Genomic DNA, 20798 nt, shown 5'->3' on the forward strand with positions numbered 1-20798 from the left:
CACCTGCTGAGAAAGAAAAAAGAAAGCAAGCAGAAGAGAACAAGAGTAATAGAATAAACAACATCACAATGATATATGGGAATATGACAGTAAATACTAAATATTAAACATTATTGTGCAGCACATAAGATCAACAGAACACAGTGTGCTTTGAGGTAGGAGCCAAAAAGGGTGTAGTTTGTGGGTGTGATCACCCGTGTGTACACCTGTGAGCATGGACGCGCTTGTTTTTTGTTTTTTAAAAGGTTCCTTCATGTAATAATCTGCTAGAGGGTGTGGGGGGGCCACAGCCCCGTCCTCCCGGGCATGAAGCAGGTATGGAGGAGATCAAAACTCCAGACATCCAGAGGCCCCCAGAACACAAGAGACCAAGGAAGACCAACAGAGGGGCAGCCGCACCACTGTCCCAGAAAGAGCTGAGGAGAGTCCCAGATGAGGGCTCACTCAGCAGCCGCGGAGCAGAAGCCAGGGGGGGTTGCAGTGACGCGCCCGTGAGCTCCGCCGGCAGCCAGCTGCGCCTGAGTGACCGAGCCCCAGGCCGAGAGGCCGGGGGCACCCCACCTCCGAAGTGGCCCGAGCGAGCCCCAGGCTCCAGGCCCCGATAAGCGGCCGCCAAGGAGTGAGCCGGTGTGTACCTGGACGCCCATCCCCGGACACAAAGAACCACCAACGCACCGATGTCTGAGGGGGTCCGCCACTGGCAGGGGAAGTGGTGGTAGGGGGAGATAGGCCTCCAAACCTTGGAGGGCCTGAGATGTCCCCAGAGAGGTGGCGCCTGACACCCAACCTGACATATAGACACAGACATACAGGCACACACAGATACAAACATCCATTCCCACCCTCATGCTCTCATATGCACTTACTCCACACTCAACCAACGTGGAGACAGACATAAAGAGACGCTGTACACACGATCACACTCCCCAAGCGTACTCTACAAACCGGGTCTAGGTGCCCCCGCCCCTGGAGGGGGGAACTGCACCCAGACCCAGGTGGTGTTTCCCTTTTCCCTGCGGTGGGGGGAGGCAGACCGCCCCGACTCCGCAGCAGCAGGAAGGCTCCACACTCCAGACCGCAGTCGGACGGCCAACTCCTCCTCCTAGTCCTAGCCCCCCTGCTCCAGCAGGTCACAGAGAATGGGGGTGAGAGAAGACTCCAAACCTCCCTCCACCCGCTCATTGTAGTGTTGATGCATGTGTGTTCTAAGGTGCATTTAAAACCCAGGAGGGCATGGAGCTACCTGCCAGAGAGCAGCAGGTAAGCGCATGGTCCCTCCTGCTAGCCCTCAATGTCTACGTGTATTTAAAATTGAGAGGTGGGCAACGATGCCAGGGGTGGGGTGTACACCCTGATGGTACTTTGGACTCCGTGTATCGTGCCCACCCCCAAGATCCTATATGTATGTGTAATGAGAGTGTGAGTAATGTGAATGTCTAAGTTGTGGGATAAAATTGAGGCAGAGGCAGCCAGAAGGGGACAGAGGGGGGGGGGGTTAGCCTCCTCTGCACCCTGGTGACATACCCCTACTCCAAGGCCCTGCATGTGTGGGTGGTTGTGGTGGAGCGGGAAGAGGGAGGCAGCTGGAGATGGGGAGGGAAGGAAGGGAGGGGCAAGTGACCCCTCCCTGGGGCCAGCTCCCCCGCTGACCCCAGTAGGCACCCCCATACTCCGCGACCCGCCAGGGAAAGGGGGCCCAGGCCCATCCAGACCGGGCCCAGTGCAGCAGCGCCGCCCGGCCCCACAGAGCCCGGGACAGTCCACCCAACCCCACCACAGAGAAAACTGCACCCACCCCACCATCCACTCATCTTCCAGACTACATAAGACAATAAACACCCAGGCTGAGATCTTCCTCCACCTCTCCTGTATCTCCCCCTCCTGCAGAGGCAGCTCCTGAGGAGAGGAAAGCTCCTGCAAGATGTGACAATCTCCCCCACCAGTTGAAGAGCCCCCCAGGTGGCTCGACGCACCGGCGGCACCCTGCTCCAGGGCTGGGCCCCCATGCACCCACCCGCCCACAACCCCGGCAACACACCAACCAGGACCCAAGCCCCCGAGGCCCGGTCCGGGTCCCAGCCCAGAGACGGAGCGCCCCCAGAACCTCACGCCCATCCCGGACCCACCCAGGGGCAGCCAGGCTACCAGGTCAGTAACCCACGTCCGTCAGCACAGACCCTCCCCTAGCCCCGCTGCACGCAGCCGCGAGGAAACAGTCACCGGAGAGCCAACAGAGCCCCTAACCGGACATGACCGCTACCCCGGGTTGAGCCCCCCAAGGAAGATGCCTCCGGGGAACCCCCCGACGCCCTAAGCCTGTCCCTACCCCCACACCAATCACAACAGTGAAGGCGGGACCAAACTATGACCCCCCCACCCCCACTAGGTGATGGAGCTGATCAAAGGAGCCCAGAGCAATTGATCTGATGTGGTGGCAGAGGCTGTATCAAGACTAATGTAATCTAATAGATAATTTCTATATTGGTTAGAATTAAGATTATTTTTATTTTTCCAGTTCATGAGGACTGTTTTCTTGGCTATGCATAGGGCAGTGAAAACCATATGGGCGATATTCTTTTCTGAAGTGACATTATCTAAGCTGCCCAACAAACACACTAAGGGGGAAGTTGGAATGTTACATTTCAGACACTTCGATAAGTCTTCACATATCTCGCGCCAAAACTCCTGAACTGGTGGACAGAACCAAAGAGCGTGGATATAATTGTCCGGTGAATTGGTTTGGCAGTGTGAGCAGTTGTTGGTAGACGAAAAGCCCATCTTGAACATCCGATGACCTGTATAGTGCACTCTATGTAATATTTTGTATTGAATTAATTGAAGACTGGGATTTCTAATTAGATGAAAGGTTTTTAAGCAAATCTGAGACCAGAAGTTTAGGTCTAAGTTAACTGATAAATCCGCTTCCCATTTTGCAATAGGAAGTGATATTGATTCATCTGTTTTAGAAAGCATTCTGTATATTTTGGATAGTAATTTGGGGGGTTTAAGAGTAAGAAATTGAACCACACTTGGTGGTGTTTGTAGTTCAACTTGACCCGGTTTAAATTTCTTTTTTACTATGGATTTAATTTGTTGATATTCTAAAAATCTTTTCTTGTTGATCCCATATTGTGTAACTAGTCCGTCAAATGAAATAAATTCTGTTCCTTCTAGTATATGTTCTAAATATTTGATTCCTTTATCACTCCAATCTGAAAAGTTTATCATATTATTGTTTTGTAATATGTCAGGGTTGTTCCAGATAGGTGTACGTTTGCATGGGATTAATGAAGACGCCGTCAATTTTAGACACTCCCACCATGCTGTCAGAGAAGAGCTGATGTTGATGCTTTTAAAGCATTCATGTCGTTGGATGTTTGAGCTGATAAATGGTAGGTCTGAGATCTCTAGATTATTGCAGAGTGCTTGTTCTACATCTAGCCAAGGTTCATCTAAGAGGGTATGTTTTAGCCATCCTGAGATAAACTGAAGCCTGTTGGCTAAGAAGTAGTGCTGAAAGTTAGGCAGTTCTAGTCCTCCTTTATCCTTGGTCTTTTGTAGTGTTTTTAAGCTTATACGTGGGGGTTTATTTTTCCAAAGGAATTTGGACATACATGAATCTAGAGATCTGAACCAATCTTGTGGCGGTTTAGTTGGGATCATTGAGAATAAATAATTTATTTTTGGTAAGACCATCATTTTTATAGCGGCAACCCTTCCCATGAGTGATATGGGTAGACATTTCCATCTAGCCAGATCATCTTCTACCTTCTTTAAAAGTGGGATATGGTTTAATTTAGTTAGATCTGCAAGCTTGGGAGAAACATTAATACCTAAATATTTTATATTTCCCGATTGCAGTGGTGTAGAAGAGGAATTATGGAAGGAGCAATTAATCGGTAGGACTGTAGATTTTGACCAGTTAATTGAGTAATCTGATATTCTTGCAAAAGAGTTTATCAATTCAATCACCCCAGAGATATTGGTTTGTGAATTTTGGAGAAAGAGTAACACATCATCCGCATAAAGGCTGATTTTATGTTCCACGTTCTTGCATTTTATGCCCTTAATTACTGAATTCTGTCTAATTGCTGCTGCTAGTGGTTCAATAAAAATTGCAAATAGTGAAGGGGAGAGTGGGCATCCCTGCCTGGTGCCCCTCAAGAGACAGAAGCTGGAGGATGTCTGGTCATTTGTTCTAACACAAGCTGTTGGGGAATTATATAATATTTTTAACCAGTTTATGAAAGAGGATCCAAAACCACATTTGTGTAAAGTTGCAAATAGAAATTTCCAGTTAACTCTGTCAAATGCTTTTTCTGCGTCTAAAGAGAATATTGTAGTTTCTAGGTTTTTACTGTATGAGTAGTCTATCAAATTAAGTAATCTACGTGTATTTGTTGATGAGTGCCTACCTTTTATGAAACCAGTTTGGTCAGGATGAATTAAGAGGGGGGTTATTTTCTCCAGTCTCTTTGAGAGAGCTTTGCAGATTATTTTAAGGTCTACATTTATAAGGGATATTGGACGATAGCTTGAGGGATATACAGGGTCTTTGCCTGGTTTTAGCAGGAGATTAATGTTTGCAGAATTCATATTTGATGGAAGTCTGCCCTTTTCTTTAATTTCCAACAACGTTCTGTAGAAAACTGGTGCTAGAATCGACCAGAATTCTTTGTAGAATTCTGCAGGAAAGCCGTCTGGACCTGGAGCCTTATTATTGGGCATACTTATCAGGGCTTCCTGGAGTTCACCTGGTGTCAGTGGTGAATCCAGTGCCATTGCTTGAGTGTCCAATAATTTTGGAAGAGTTATGTTGTCCAAAAACTGATCAATTTCTTTTTTAGATGGGTTTATTTGTGGTGAATACAACGTTTTATAGAAATCCCTGAAAATGTTGTTTATTTGTATCGGTTCATATAATGTGCTCCCAGATGAATCTTGAACAGCACATATAGTTGTTTTTTCTTTATTTATTTTTAGCTGGTTTGCTAGAAATTGACCGGATTTATTACCATGTTCATAATTTTGTAGGCGTAGTCTTTGTACTAAGAATTTTGTTTTTTTATCAATTATCTCATTTAATTCTAGTTTTGTTTTGCGTATTTTGTTCAATGTTTCCTGATCTTGGTGGGACGCGTAGGCTTCTTCTAGTGATTTGATGTTTTTTTCTAATTCCTGAATATTTTTGTTTTCTTTTTTCTTTTTATGTGATGAGAAAGAAATTATTTTACCTCTCATCACAGCTTTCCCTGCTTCCCATAGTACAGAAGCTGATGTTTCGGGAGTGTCATTATAGTCCAAATATGAAGTCCACTCTTTTTTAAAATATTTAATAAAGTCTTCATCTTTAAGTAGTGATATATTAAATCTCCAGTTTTTTCTTGGCGTAGTATTATTCTTGTGCATTAGTGTTAAAGATACAGGACCATGATCGCTGACAGCTATAGGGTGAATCTCAGTGTCTGAAATGTCGTTCAGCAGTGAGCTGCTGACCAAAAAATAATCCAGACGAGAGTAGGAGTGATGGACATGTGAGAAAAAAGTATATTCCTTACTGGTGGGGTGAAGGGAGCGCCATGCATTGCAAAGACCAAAGTCGCTCATATACTGTTTGATTATATTTGTGGACTGCCAATTACGCTGAGTTCCCGCTGTATTGAGCCTATCCATGTCTTCATTTAGTCCAAGGTTGAGGTCGCCTCCAAGAACAAGTGTGCCATCTAAGTGTTCAGAGAGTGCACTGAAAAAACCGTGAAAGAATGAGGGATCATCAACATTTGGACCATATACACTTGCAATACATAGCTTTTTATCACGTATAGATAGTTTAATGATTAAGAATCTGCCCTCTGGATCTATAACTGTATCGAGTACTGTGAAATTAATATTTTTATGTATTAAAATTGCTACTCCCCTTTGTCTAGAATTATAACAAGCTGAGAACACATTGGGAAACTCAGGTGTTTTAAGTTCATTCGAACCTCTAAGAGGTCTGTGGGTCTCTTGTAATAGGACAACATCCGCCTGTAGTTTTTTGAGTTGGTTAAATATTTTTAACCTCTTTACTCTGGAGCCAGCTCCATTTATATTCCATGTAATGAACCTCAGTGTACCCATAGATGTTTGTGTATAACTAGGGATGTATGCTGTGTGCGTCGCTTAGACAGGTGGAGAGAATACATCACTTGTTCATAAATAAAGAGAAGGAGAGAGAGAAAAAATGTGTGGCGAGATGCTCCCTGAGTCTGACTTTGTGTATGCATAGTTACTAATATGAGTAGGCTTGGCTTAAGTGTGTGTGTATCTTATATGACTGTGTGCGCTGTCTGACTGATGTAAATGTGCTGCCGTTGAGCGCATGGTGCGTATGTGTCGAAATAAAGGATGTTTGTGGATGAGTGTCGAAGCAGGTGATCGAGGCAGTGAAAGGAATAAAGAAAGAAACCAAGGACAGGGGTGAGCAGCATAAAACCAAGAGGGGGAAAAGAGAGGAGGGGGAAAAAAAAAAAAAAAAAAAAATGAGAAGAAAAAAAAAGCAGAAACAAAACGTAAACATTCCAATTAAATCACTGACGGAGAGTGACGGTGTTAATTCTGCTATGAAATCACACTTTAAGATGCGATTTGATACTGGTAAGTTAAACAGATGTTAATGCAAGTTAGTGTGAGTGGATAGGGAAATGGTGCAGCTGATTCTTATCTGGTGTGAGGTTAATACAGCCACGGAGTGATGTTGGGGTCGCGGTGGAGCTGTCCGTCCACGTACAGCCGGTCCACAGCGATGACAGCGCGGGAGCCCTTCTGGATGAAGCCGCGTCGGATTGGGAAGAGGACCCTGCGTCGTTCCAAGATCTCTTTGGGGAACTGGTCGTTCACGCTGAAGTCCGTTCCTTTTAATTCCCTGCCGCGGCTTTTCACATGTTGCTTTTGTTTGAAGTGGCCGAATTTGGCCACGATAGGACGTGGTCTCCCGGCCGTAGCCCGAATGGGGCCGAGGCGATGTACCCGATCGAAGACGATGTTCTTCACAGTGTCCTCCGGCAGCTTCAGGTGGGTTTTGATGAAGCTTTTTACCGTGGTCTCCGCGTCCTCTCCAGCGGCTTCTGGAATACCAGAAAATACCAGATTATCACGCATGCTACGAGCTTGTAGATCGATAACTGTTTCTTTTATTTTTTTATTTTCTCTATTGAGCTGGGTAACATTATCTGTGAGACATTTCACCGACTCCCTTAGCGTGGCATTTTCAGCAGCAAGCGTTTCCACCTGCTGCTGGCTGTACTCCAGGGATTCTCGCAAGCATTTAAATTCTCGGTGAAGAATCTCCACCAAGGACAGCCTTGCGTTGAAACTGGACAATCGCTTGTCGATTGACTCCAATATGTCGGCAATATCTTTGCCGGCTGGCGATGTTGAGCCGGGGGAATCTGCCGAGCGTTGTCCTTTCGACGACGGCGTCTCAGCTTTGGCCGGGGAAGCTGCACACGGGGTCTTCTTCATCACGAGATCCTGAAAGCACTGATCGATGTAATCTTGGAGAGTCTCTAAACTCTCCTCGTTGTTCTCCAGGGTGTTGGAGATTATTTAGACAAATAGTGTTAGTTATAAGACAATTGATAAGTGTATTTGGTAATGATGAAGCTTAAATGAATTTGTTCAAATCTAAACTACCATTTGCTTTAATTTTCCACCAAAATCTCCGGCGTCTGACGTCAGTTACAACATGAGTCGCTTACCTTGTCCGTCACTTCCGTCACTTACTCACCTGCTGCCCGTCCTCCTGTCTCCAGTCCCGTCCTCCAATTGCAATTAGTAACCTTGATCACTGAACCCTTCTCCAGAATTACTGAAGCAGCTCCTTGATTTGCAAGCAGAGTTTGATCTTATGTCAACCAAAGAGGCTGAGCACTTGTTACTACGCAGTCATGGCTCATATTATGAATATGGTGACAAGGCTAGTCGCTTGTTGGCACATCAGCTACGACGTCAGGCCTCCTCACAAGTGATGCCCAGTATTAAAAACTCTTATGACAATATCACTACAGATCCCTTGGAAATTAATTCTACCTTTAAAACATTTTACTCTTCGTTGTACAGGTCCGAATTTCCCACAGATAAAGCTAAAATGAATGAATGTGCTTCTGAAGAGCAGAATGGCTTCATAAAGAGACGGCAACTGTTTTTTAATACCCGTACACTCTTTAATGTTATTTACTCAAAGCATCTATCTGAATTTCCCGAACTTGTGATTTCTTTAGATGCTGAAAAGGCTTTCGATAGGGTGGAGTGGGAGTACTTGTTTGCAGTTTTAGAGAAATTTGGTTTTGGCGATAAATTTATTTCCTGGATTCGGCTTCTTTATTCGTCCCCTAAAGCCAGTGTTCATACTGATGATGTTTACTCTGATTATTTTGCGCTGGGTCGTGGTTGTCGTCAAGGTTGCCCTTTGTCTCCCTTACTCTTTGCCGTTGCCATCGAGCCTCTGTCTATTACATTGAGATCTTCTTCTGTATTCAGGGGTATCATCCGTAATGGAATTACACATAAAGTATCATTGTATGCAGATGATTTGTTATTATATATGACTGACCCCACACGCTCCATCCCTGCTGTTTTAGGTATTCTGGAGAACTTCAGCTTGTTTTCAGGTTATAAATTAGATTTAGGGAAAAGTGAGTGTTTTCCTGTTAATACGGCAGCACGTCAACTTCAACAGTCCAATCTACCCTTTCGTCTCAGTCCATCTGGCTTTAAGTACTTAGGGATTAACGTGATTCGTTCTCTATCTGGCCTTAAATCAGCAAATTTGTCTCCTCTTATACAAGGATCACATCTGATATTCAAAGACAGGGTAATCTCCCCCTTTCCTTTAATCGGTAAGATTAATGCTGTTAAAACCAACATCTTACCAAAATTTTTATTTCAGTCGATTCAATTATTTGTGCTGAAACATTTTTTTGTTTCACTGGACAAGATTATTGGTTCTTTCATTTGGGGAGGGAAGCCACCCAGGGTTTCTAAAACTTCACTGCAGAGATGCAGATTTAGTGGAGGACTTGCATTACCTCATTTTCTAGCCCACTACTGGGCCTAAACTTTGCTACTGGCTAAAATCTTCTGGTTCGTCGTGGTGTAAGTTGGAGCTATCATCATGTAAGGGCTCTTCTTTACCAGCTTTGCTCTTTACCCGTAAGACCCTCTCTGTACACTGATAATCAGGTGGTTCTTAACACACTCAAGATCTGGTTTCAGTTTAGACGGCACTTTAATTTTGTAATGCCGTCTTCCTCGGCTCGTCTAAGCAACAACCATTTGTTTCCCCCTTCACTCTTGGACTCGACATTCTCAGTGTGGTGTGACAAGAGTATAAAACAGTTCAAACATTTATATGTGGATGGTGTCTTGGATAGTTTTGCCAACTTGTCTTCTCGTTACGATCTCCGTATCACCCATTTGTTTCGCTATTTTCAAATTCGACATTTTGTTGCCAAGTGTTTCCCAAATTTCCCCTCTTTACCTCCAGAACAGCAGTGGGAACCCATATGGAAAAGATATATATAAATCTTATAAAGTTTGTATCTGTCTTGTGTGAAACTTGTATGAAAAGCATATAAGTGTGAAAACAGATATAAGATCCCTTGAAAAATTATATAATGAAACTTGTTTTGGATACTTACTAAAACAATATATGAAAGTAATGCGAAAGTGGCCACTTTCATGAGTAAATCATGTAAGCCTTATATGATTTACTCATGAAAGTGGCCACTTTCATGAGTAATCACATATAAGTTTTTACTATTTCTTTTCCGTATGGGAAACCACGTTATCATTTATTCCTCATCACAGAGGAACCATTTCGAAACTCTATGATACTATCCTGTCTTTTAGTAACCACTCTAATGTTAAGCTTAAGTGTCCATGGGAAGGAGAACTAGGAATTCAAATACATGAGGAGTCCTGGGAACAGGCTATAGCGAGGGTACGATCTTCCACCTCCTGCACTCGTCTTGGACTTATTCAATTTAAGGTCATACACAGGGTGCATTTCTCTGAGTCTAGACTTTCTGAATTGTATCCAGAAGTGGAAAATAAATGTGATAAACAGAGATGGGCAGTAACGCGTTACAAGTAACGCGTTACAAGTAACGCGTTACTGTAATCTGCTTACTTTTTTCAAGTAACGAGTAAAGTAAGGGATTACTATTGCAAAAACGGTAATTAGATTACCGTTACTTTCCCGTAGGAACGCTGCGTTACTGCGTTACTAAAACCGTGACTTTTTGCGAGAATGTCTCACGACAGTGACGTAAGCGAGTGTGACGTTAGTGACAACAGCTGTGTGCAGATCAACAATGGATCATATATCGAGTGTGGGAGAGAGTATGAGCGTGCAGCGTTTAAAGTGTGGAAGTACTGACCTTACTTTGAGTTTGAATCCATAAAAAGGGACAAAAACATTATTGTCCGCTGTGCGTGGGAAGAAAACTTCTTTTTACAGAAAAAACCCCTAAACTTCTGAGCAAGCACCGAGTAGCTACGACGTAATGGGAAACTCACAGAGAAACTCGTGGATTCTTCCACTGACCGCGGCACACCTGCACCAGGGTAAACCTCCGCCTGCCCCACTCCTGCTTTACAGGTGAAAATAGAGCAACAGGACCGCTGAGTCTTTGACTTTATTTATTTTCTGCTGTGTTTTACTTGCATCTATTTGAAAGACTGAGTGTAAACACACAAAATATTTTATTTTATGAGCTGGAATGTGCAGAAAATAGGTTTAAATGTTAAACTAATTTCTTCCAGTCAGAGAATGTTGCAGATAATTAAATCTTTGCTTGATGCCTAAAGTTAAAAGATTAAAACTAATAAAACAAGTTAAAAAAGAGACTTTTCCATTTGATTACATTTTGTATGATGGATTATGCAGAAAAAGTAGAATTGGGCTGAAAGATCTATTTATCACCTATTCAGGTTGTAAATCGTGTTTTTAAAAAGTAACTAAGTAACTAAGTAATTAATTACTTTTGAAAATAAGTAATCAGTAAAGTAACGGGATTACTTTTTTGGGAAGTAATCAGTAATTAGTTACTGATTACTTTTTTCAAGTAACTTGACCAACACTGGTGATAAATGCCACGGCTCTCCTTGTCACCTTAGCCACATGCTTTTTCTGTGTCCTGAGCTACAAGGTTCCTGGACTGGGTATTTTGCTATTATGTCAGCTGTTCTTGGGGTAACTCTTCATCCTTGTCCTCTGATTGCTGTATTCAGGATTCCTGATCGCTCACGTACACTTGATTCCACACAAAAGGATATTATAGCCTTCACATCCCATTAGCGAGACGTCTAATATTGTTGCATTGGAAGTCTGTTAAGTATCCTACCTACTGTTTCCCAGTGCCTTAAAGATGTTGTGTTTTTTTTTAAACTTGAAAAAATTAAATATACGTTGAGAGGTTGCAAAAAGTGCCAACCCTTTATTTCTTATTTTACTAGTCTAGAGGTAGTGCCTGTCTAAATGTACTTCTGTTACTGTTGCATTGTTTTAGAATGCGTTTTTGTTTAGTTGTTTTTTATATATATATATGTATAGTAGGGGTGCAACGATATTCGTATCGATATTGAACCGTTCGATACAGTGCTTTCGGTTCGGTACGCATATGTATCGAACACTACAACATTTGTAATTTATTTGATCAACTTTCCTTCCGACGATGCTGTCTGTGTTGAGCGCTCAGTGAATCTGCGTTCGACTACTCCGCCTAGGCTGCACTGTCGGGCTATTGTAGGAAAAATATATGTCAATGCTTTTGCATTCTTTCAGAAATGTAGCTGGGTAATTATTAGGGCTGAACGATATATCGCATTTGCGATAATATCGCGACATGATCAAGTGCAATTTTCTAACCGCAAAGGCTGCGATTATACTCTGGACATGTCCAAATTCATGGGCTGCATCCTCCTGAGGCCGCATTTGTAGACCGATTACGTCACAGCGACGCGCCGAAGGCTGTCCAAATTACTACCATATCCCAGAATTCATAGCGCGGCCCAGCCAAACTCCAGTTTCCAGCAATGGCGGCCGCTACTAAGTTTTAAAATTACTCATACTAATCTTTCTGGGTCACAAAATAAACTTTTAACATATTTTCAGGCGAGAAAGTAGTTGTGTAAACATCAAATATCTGCTCGGTTTATCAAGATATCCCATATTTGCAAAAGTGCTTCGACGTTTTCAGAGGCGTCTGCTACCCACCAGCTCGACAGCTAGCCGGGAGCTCGAGGGTTACTGATGCGGCCGAGAACGGCACAACTCCCGGCACATCATTTTCAGATCACCGCGGAGTTTCGCTGCTCGGGTTAAACGTAATATATAAGTCACTTAGACAACCTAAAAATGTTATTGTTGGGCTTTTTTCAGTGTTTTGTTTGTTCGTGAGTAAATCGGTTTGGCTGAGATTAAAGTTATTAGATTAGATAAAATAAAACTTTATTAATCCCCCGGGTGGGTTCCTCCTTGGTTTTCACACAGCTGACTAAACGTCAAACAGAAAACTTATTAAACAGAAGTATGAGACAGTCGAGAATTTACACCAGTGTCTGGTTATATTTTAGATAGCAAGAAGCAGACGGCCGAGTTTATTAAACTCCACCGAGACAGCGGTGACGCTAATCAGAACTAGACCGTCCAATTTCACGCCTTTAAACTTTAAAGGCGTGTTTGTGTGTGTGTTTATACAATTGCTATTATGTTTGCACTTTATGTGTAATGTTACTGACTGCAGAGATCAGTAAGATGTGTGTATTTTTTTTTATTAGTTTTATTTATTTAATATTATTTTTTAATTGAATGACTGTCTAGTAGTTCACAGATGTCGAAAAACTGAGTGTGGTAAAGCCACTGATTTTGTTTATGTATATTTCTGCAATCTGCACATTGTACTGACTTTCATTTTAATGTTTACACCAGGGTTCCTTGTCAGCACTTTATGCTCAGATGTTTGTAAGCTAAAAATAAACTATTGTGTATGTTCAAATATACTGTTGTGATTGAAGAAGTTAAATAAAAATGTCAGTCATCAATTCATGCATCACCTCATGTCATCATAACAGAGGTCTGTCTTCCAGGAAAGAACAGTTTAAAATTAATGTAATATAGTATTGGCCATACTATATGATGTATTGCTTGTCTTTGTTTAATAATACAGAAGACAAAGACCTTAAAAAATAATCGCATATCGCATCGCAATCGCAATATTGGGGCAAAAAATCGCAATTAGATTATTTTCCATAATCGTTCAGCCCTAGTAATTATGTCATTGGCATCGGTGAGCCACTGTCAATATGTGACATATTGAAATCGCGTTTGAATTTGCGCTTGTTTTTTTGCTTTCACTTTGCAATCGTGCGAACTGTGTATAGAGAGCGACAGCACTGATCTGTGAGTGATGATAATTTGTGCACCAATTCCTCTGACATCGTCTTATTAATTGTTAGCTTACTATGCAAACATGGCAAGTGAAATCTCCCGCAGCTTAAACATGTGAGAGGTTGATCGCGCAGAGAATCGCTGAGCTTATGTGAGTGCCTGTGTAAAAGCATTTCAGTTCTGCTGAGCCAAATAAGACAGGTCAGGGTGAAGAAGTGACAGCCAAAGAAAAGCTTACCACAAAACGGAGAAGTTATGACAAATCAGACTATAAGGCAAAAAGAAAGTGCAGCTTTATGGTTTCATGGACAAAAGAATTTCTGTGGCTGCAATATGACGAGCTAAATAACCAGGGCTGCACATAAGTGGTCTGCAGGTGCGCATTCGCTGTCAAAATAAAGAACACGCACAAGGGTTAGGGTTAAATTTAAAAACTGTACTTTTGAGTTAAAATATATATTTATAATTTTAATAAATGACAAATTAAAAAGGCATGAACATTTTTTTTGTATCGAAAAAATATCGAACCGTGACACCAAAGTATCGAACCGAACCGAACCGTGAATTTTGTGTATCGTTGCACCCCTAATGTATATATAAGTATATTTACTTAGGAAAATGAAGAAAGGTCAATTGTATTTCGGTAACTGCAAGTACTGTTTTCTTATTTCAATAAAAATATTTGCAAAAAATAAAAATAAAAGAAGTGCTGTGTCGACCGCACACAGAGTGTAAGCAGGTTTGTTTTATTCTTTAACTTCTCTTAGACTAAAGTTGAAACCATTACATCACCTAATGTGTGCTTTTAGTTTACTGGTAGCATTAAGTGTGTTACTCAGTGAAGATGCTAGTCTCCATGTAACTACTATGACGAGGCACAACAGATGTTTACAACAGCAGCAGCATAGATTCACATTCAGATCACTTCACATAGTCAGACTCACACAACCTACAGTCTTTACACACTACCAACACCGTTGCACGTCAACAGATCAACAAACAATGAGGTTGAGGAAAATAAAGAATTAGAATCAGGTTACGTTTTTAAAAAGCTTATAAATGTCTCTTTTTCTCTCTCAGACTGATGTCATGCACCAGAGTGTGTATGAACTGGTCCACACGGAGGACCAGCAGGAGCTCAGAAGAAACCTGGACTGGGCTTTGAATCCTCCTGATCCAACATCCCCCAAAGGTGATCTCACCCCACACGTGCTGTCATTCCTGTATGACAGCTCAGCACACACACTCCTTTACTACAGAGCCCTTTACCCTCAAAGGCTTTTCCCAGTTTCTCAACCTCGTTTTTCTTTTTTACTCTGTCTTTGCTTGGTAAAGTTTTAACTTACCTTTGCAACTGTGAGAGTTATTTCAACGGCATTGTGTTTGTTACAATGTTGGACCCAAAACTTGCAGATTTCCCCAGATTCTGCAAATCTTTCAATATTATCTTTGCCATCATCTAACTGAATATTATTTGTGAACTTCTTAAAGACTCAAATATGAAAGTCTTTGTTTTTGACCTTCCACTGCTGTCCACATGAACACAACCATGAACATTTGGATGTCAGTATCAGATGGTTTAAGCTGTAAGAACAGCCTCGGGTCAGATCACATGACCCTGTGATCTTCACTGTGGCTTATGAGGTGAAGTGTGTTTGGGTTTTAAAATGCTTATGTGTTACGTGTTAGCACTGTGTTTAAGACCTGTGGCCCTGACACAACCGACGGACTCCGAGAAACCGTTTGCACTCTCTTCTTTAAATCATTTGCAAATCTCAGGAACACATTTCTGAAAACATCAAATCTTTAAACCAGGACAGTTTGCTACATTATAACAACTCATGTTGAATTTGATGTGTCTCAAAAAGTTGAGGCAGGAAAAAGCAAAGCTGGAGGAACATTTAAATGAACCTGTTGAATGAACAGGTTGTATCTTATGGAGGTAGAGTTTCTCAGAAGATGAGCGGACGTTCTCCAGTATAAAGTTTGAGTATCTCATCATCCCGAGTACCTACTGTCATTTTAAAAATCTCTGTGCCCAAGGGACCCGGTTGAAAATCAATATCTAATGCCCATTCAGACCTTCAAGAATCACTGCATTACAAACACACCAACACATGGAAGTATGGCTCTGCCCACAGTTTTCTTTGTGGTTTTTATAGAGATGGAATTTGACAGTAGCTCATCTGTGGTCTGCTACAACCCGGAGCAACTGCCCCCGGAGAACTCGTCCTTCCTGGAGAGAAGCTTTGTGTGTCGCTTTCGCTGCCTCTTGGACAACTCTTCTGGTTTCCTGGTACGTGACATTTTCTATTTTTACCAGAGCTAACACATCAACACGCTGGACTTGACGTTCCCGTTCTCTGCACGTAGACATCTATCGTAGGAGTGTATCTGTGTATTCTTATAAACCTGGTGGGTTAAAGACATGAACAGGTATTTATGTAGTACTTTTCAGCTCTAACTGAACCCTCAAAGCCCTTTCTACTCACAGTCTGGATCACTAATATTCAAACTGATAGGCAGTTTCCTGAGCTTCATTTTCCCAGAAAAGAATCCAAACTTTTATCAGAGTCGTCTGCTACCTGTTTCCATGTCCCCATGCCCGCTAACGCCCACCTTCACTGAGGTTTTCCCTCAAAGATCCATCTTTACAGTTACCTGTAGTACTCACAGGTTATAAAAACAGTACATCTACTAATACAAATACAAAGTCACATCCATTACCAGAAGGATAACTGCTTATTTTGCTTACTTCCAGGCTTTGAATATCCAGGGAAGGCTCAAGTTCTTGCATGGGCAGAACCAGTGGCAAGAAAATGGAGGGAAAGCTGCGCCGCTGCTTGCATTATTCGCTATTGCAACTCCTCTTCAGCCTCCATCCATTCTAGAGATCAGAACCAAGAACATGATCTTTAGAACCAAACACAAGCTGGACTTCACCCCCATGGCCTGTGACGCAAAGTAAAAATACATTTCAGTACTTTGTATTCGACTGAGACACCTCACGTCTGTTTGTTTGTTTGTTTGTTTGTTTGTTAGTTAGTTAGTTAGTTAGTTAGTTTGTTTGTTTGTTTGTTTGTTTGTTTGTTTGTTTGTTTGTTAGGGTTAGGAGGTACAGTTCGGTTTGAGATTTGTGTTAGCCACATGCTAAAGTGGAGCATTTTCATTGGATGTTAGATTTCAGGTGCCATCGCTCATTTTCTGTTGAATGATTTTCAAAGTGAGACAAAGAAATCTAGCTGACAAACCGCAGACTAGTTATGCTGAACCTCCTAAGACCTGAACTCTTCCACGGCAGCATTTTTCATTTCTCTTTGATATCTGGGCTGATTGGGACCTGATGAATGTAAAAATAAAGAATTACCAGATTTTTTTTAATCAAATTTTTGTTTCTAAGAAAAATGAGAGCCACGTATGAGGATATTTGTTTCAATAGAACAGTAGCAGTATAATGTCCTCGTGAGTGGCTATCAGGCCCTTGTAGACCACAATTGAGTATTTTGGTCCAAATAACCCAAAATGTGACGTCCACATATGTGGACGCAGGTCGGAGGTTAAGTTAAGTTGTGTTGTACCTGTTTTGATCATATGTATCCTCCTTCATGAGATCCATGGGTGTGTCAGATGGGTGGGAGTTGTTTTATTTTTTAGAAAAATGGAGAAAACTAAAACAACATCACACTGGTAGAAGTTTCACAGGGTGACTATACTAAAATATAATACTATAGTTTTTTGTTTTTGCTTTCTTTACAGTGACATGTGGAATGAACTGTAAACAGCTGCCCGAGGTAACTCTGGTCGTTTTTTGTACAGGGGGAAGATAGTGCTGGGGTACACGGAGGCTGAGCTGCGGGCGAGGGGCTCTGGCTATCAGTTCATCCACGCCGCAGATATGTTGTACTGTGCAGAGAACCATGTCCGAAGTAAGTAACCAAAAACCAGCTGTCAACCAAAACAGTCTAGTTCATTCAAAGATGGGGCTGAACACTTGTGCCCTGTGCAGTGCCTGAAAATCCCTCATTTCCATTCTCTGCGAGGCGTTCTTCTGATTTGTTGCCTCGTGTAAACACAAGTTTTGATCAGCAGGTGGGTGGAGCTTCTGTGGTCATAACCAGAGCTGTGTGACTGCGAGGATAATATCAGGAATTACACATCAGGAATTAAATCCATGTAGACATTGAGGGTTCTCGAGAGGGGCCGTGCTAACACCTGCTGCTCTCTGGCAGCAGCACCATGCTCTCCCTTGTTTTAAATGCACTTTAGAGCAACATGCAGCAACACTACACATGAGCGGGAGGAGGGAGGTATGGGGTCTTCACACACCCCCGTTCTCTGCTAGCCATTGGGGCGGGGGGGCTTTCTCCCTTTCCTATCCCTCACTCATGTCTGTCCCGTCTGTAACATCTGAAAATAAAATATAATAAATAATAAAAACAAAGGTCGATCAAATGGACCAATACGGCAATGCCACGATGATCCATTTGGCAAAGTAAATCCATTGGGTATCCTTGTTGGTCTTCAGACAACAATTCTGACGGCTAAAGAACCAAATGGGACAGGAAAAAAAAAAGGAATTACACAACAGTAGGAAAGAACAAGTTGTATGAAATTGTGTAAAACAGACTGAAGCCTGAGCTCTCAGCATGTGTCTGTGTGTTACCCTCATGATGTGAAAAGCTGTGGTGTGTTTGTTCTTTGCAGGCATGTTGTTATTACCATGCCTGCACTACTGCTGCGGCTGATTTAGCCCATTTAGCAGGTTACATGAGCTGTTATATGTCTGCTTTAATACTGAAGAGAATTACCAGCTTGACAAACCTGACCGTGACTTCACTCCTTCACCTGCCCAAATTCCATTTTACCACAACCCAGCAGCCTGCCGAGCTCTGTTTCCTGTATGTGGTAAAACAAATTACAAAAGCCTTTAAAACTACAAAAATTATTATTTATTTACTTTCAGACATTTCATAAATTAATTAAAAAGGTCTTAATGTGTGCTACTATTGCAATTACTGCTGTATACGATTACAAAACTGGATAAAGAATAGTTAAAAAAACCCATAACATTCAACACGTACAGATCCAAAGTCTTCCTCCTCCTAGCGTTATTCCCGCTCTGCAGGGTCCGCTTTTCTGCAGTTTTTGTCACTTATAACATACCACATACCATCACAGTTGCGCTCCTTGCATCTTCTCCGTGATCGATGCGATGCCCAGCCGCTTTCGGAAGTCGGTGTTCATGACATGGTCCCATAGTTTCAGGCCCAGGCACCATCGCAGTATCCACATTTCCATTGTGTGAAGGGCCTGTTCGTGCTTTACGGTGGACGGCCAACACGCTGATCCATAAAGTAGATCTTTGACTTGAGGTGGTCAGGTATTCGTCGGTCGCACAGGACACCAGTGACTTGGCACCACTTCATCCAGGCCGCATTAATCCTGGCTCGTACGTCTGGCAGGATGTTGCCGTCATTGCTGATCATCGATCTGAGGTACCTGAAGTGAGATACTTTTGCCAGGTCTTCCCCATCGATGCTGATGGTGCCGTCGGTTTGGGGGTCGGCTTCTTTTTTTTTTTTTTAAATGACATCAGAAACAGCAGTATGCGACATTACGTGATGGCAGAGCTTCAGTTCATCCTTTGTCATTTTTTTTTTTTTTTTTTTTTTTTTAAATAAATAGGACAGGGGGAATGAATGAGAGAAAGAGGGGGAGAGAAAGAAAGAAAACCAAAGGGGAGAAGAGACGGTGAGAAGGGGGGGAAGAGAGAGAAAAAAAAAAGAACTCCTGGGTCACCTGTATGGAGAAAAAACAAACAAACAAAAAAAACAAACAGAGGAGACAGCAAACAACAAAGAGCAACATAATAATAGAGAAAACAAAGCACCATCACAATAAACTAGCTAGTCATAGATATCAATATTTACTAAGTAATAAACGATATTGTGCAGCACGCAAGATAGACAGCGCACAGTGTGCTTTGAGGCAGCAGCCAAGAAAGCTTTAGTCCGCGTCTGTGAATACCCATGTGTGCATACCTGTGTGGATCAGCATGCTTGCATTCCAAAGGTTTCTCCATGTAATGATCTGCTAGGGAGTGTGGGGGGGCCACAGCCCCGTCCTCCAGGGTGTGAAGCGGGTATGGAGGAGATCAAAACTCCAGACATCCAGAGGCCCCCAGAACACAAGAGACCATGGAAGACCAACAGAGGGGCAGCCGCGCCACTGTTCCAGTAAGAGAGAAGATGATGTTCACGCAGAGAAGAACGGCTGCTGCTGCATCATCATCCTCATCATTTCTGCTACACTGGCAGGGCTAGGGGCCAGGACTCTCCTCTTCGGGTTCTTGGGGGATGTTGCTGACTCCGGATCCGATAACAGGCAACCCACGCACAGTAGATGTGCTCGGTGTGAGGTCTCGCAGCAAGCTATCAAATACGGCGCATTTCTGGGCTTTTAAAAAAAACGCTATGCGTCGCCAGGTGTTTCATCGGATTTGAGGTGTTACCTCCTTTGACAGTATCACAGTATCAGCTTAAAGCACTTGTTGCTGCTGAGTTTGCATCTTTTGCTGTGAAGTACAGCCAGACTTTTGACCGCTTCGCCTTGGACATTTTTAATCTGTAGCTCTGCTCTAAAAGAACGTACGTACCTGGGCCCGCCTACTATCCTCGGAAACGTAAAATGATTGGCTAGAAGTGTATCACAGCTCAGGAAAAAAAAAGCACCGAAATAAAGCACCGAAATGTGCGCTGCTTTTCGGTCTGGTTACTACCGTTTATGTCAGAACACCGGTACCCATCCCTAGTGGAGACAGACATAAAGAGACGCTGTACACACGATCACACTCCCCAAGCGTACTCTACGAACCGGGTCTAGGTACCCTTGCCCCTGGAGGGGGGAACTGCACCCAGACCCAGGTGGTGTTACCCTTTTCCCTGCGGTGGGGAGAGGCAGACCGCCCCGACTCCGCAGCAGCAGGGAGGCCCCACACTCCAGACCGCAGTCGGACGGCCAACTCCTCCTCCTAGCCCCCCTGCTCCAGCAGGCTGCAGAGAACGGGGGTGAGAGAAGACTCCAAACCTCCCTCCACCCGCTCATTGTAGTGTTGATGCATGTGTGTTCTAAGGTGCGTTTAAGAGTCCAGGATTTTAGACTTGATTGAAACACAGCTCTCGACTCAGCAGGCTGTGAAAAACACTAAACCAAAGCAGGTGGCTCAACATTCACACCCAAAAAGGTTTTGCTACTGAACAACCTGAGTATATGTAGGAAATCCTGTGCTGAGGACGTTTGGTCTGGTCAAAGAGTTCAGACAGCTTTTGTAAGTAATCCTGTGGGATTAGTAAACAGATTGAGCAAA

At 42.9% G+C, this 20798-nt stretch overlaps 1 protein-coding gene across 1 annotated transcript; it reads left to right on the forward strand.

The window, feature by feature from the left end:
• The first annotated feature begins 7384 nt into the window (after positions 1 to 7384).
• On the forward strand, positions 7385 to 17366 carry LOC146690106 (aryl hydrocarbon receptor-like). The gene is made up of 5 exons (XM_085434888.1): positions 7385 to 7492; positions 14513 to 14624; positions 15595 to 15728; positions 16194 to 16396; positions 17249 to 17366. The coding sequence occupies exons 1-5, from the start codon at positions 7385 to 7387 to the stop codon at positions 17364 to 17366; spliced, it is 675 nt and encodes a 224-aa protein (XP_085291014.1).
• The last annotated feature ends 3432 nt before the right edge of the window (positions 17367 to 20798 follow it).

The sequence above is a fragment of the Copadichromis virginalis genome, linkage group LG16 (genome assembly GCF_057382275.1).
Source record: "Copadichromis virginalis isolate Kocher_CV1m ecotype Utaka linkage group LG16, C_Virginalis_male_GT1.1, whole genome shotgun sequence".
NCBI lineage: Eukaryota > Metazoa > Chordata > Actinopteri > Cichliformes > Cichlidae > Copadichromis > Copadichromis virginalis.

What these genes read in the sequence shown, in the direction of transcription:
- LOC146690106 (XM_085434888.1), top strand. Translation starts at nt 7,385, where the DNA reads ATGTCGGCAATATCTTTGCCGGCTGGCGATGTTGAGCCGGGGGAATCT. An exon ending in ACAACTCTTCTGGTTTCCTG is followed by an intron (nt 15,729 to 16,193) that starts GTACGTGACATT and finishes GCTTACTTCCAG; the next exon opens with GCTTTGAATATCCAGGGAAG. An exon ending in CCCATGGCCTGTGACGCAAA is followed by an intron (nt 16,397 to 17,248) that starts GTAAAAATACAT and finishes TTTTTTGTACAG; the next exon opens with GGGGAAGATAGTGCTGGGGT.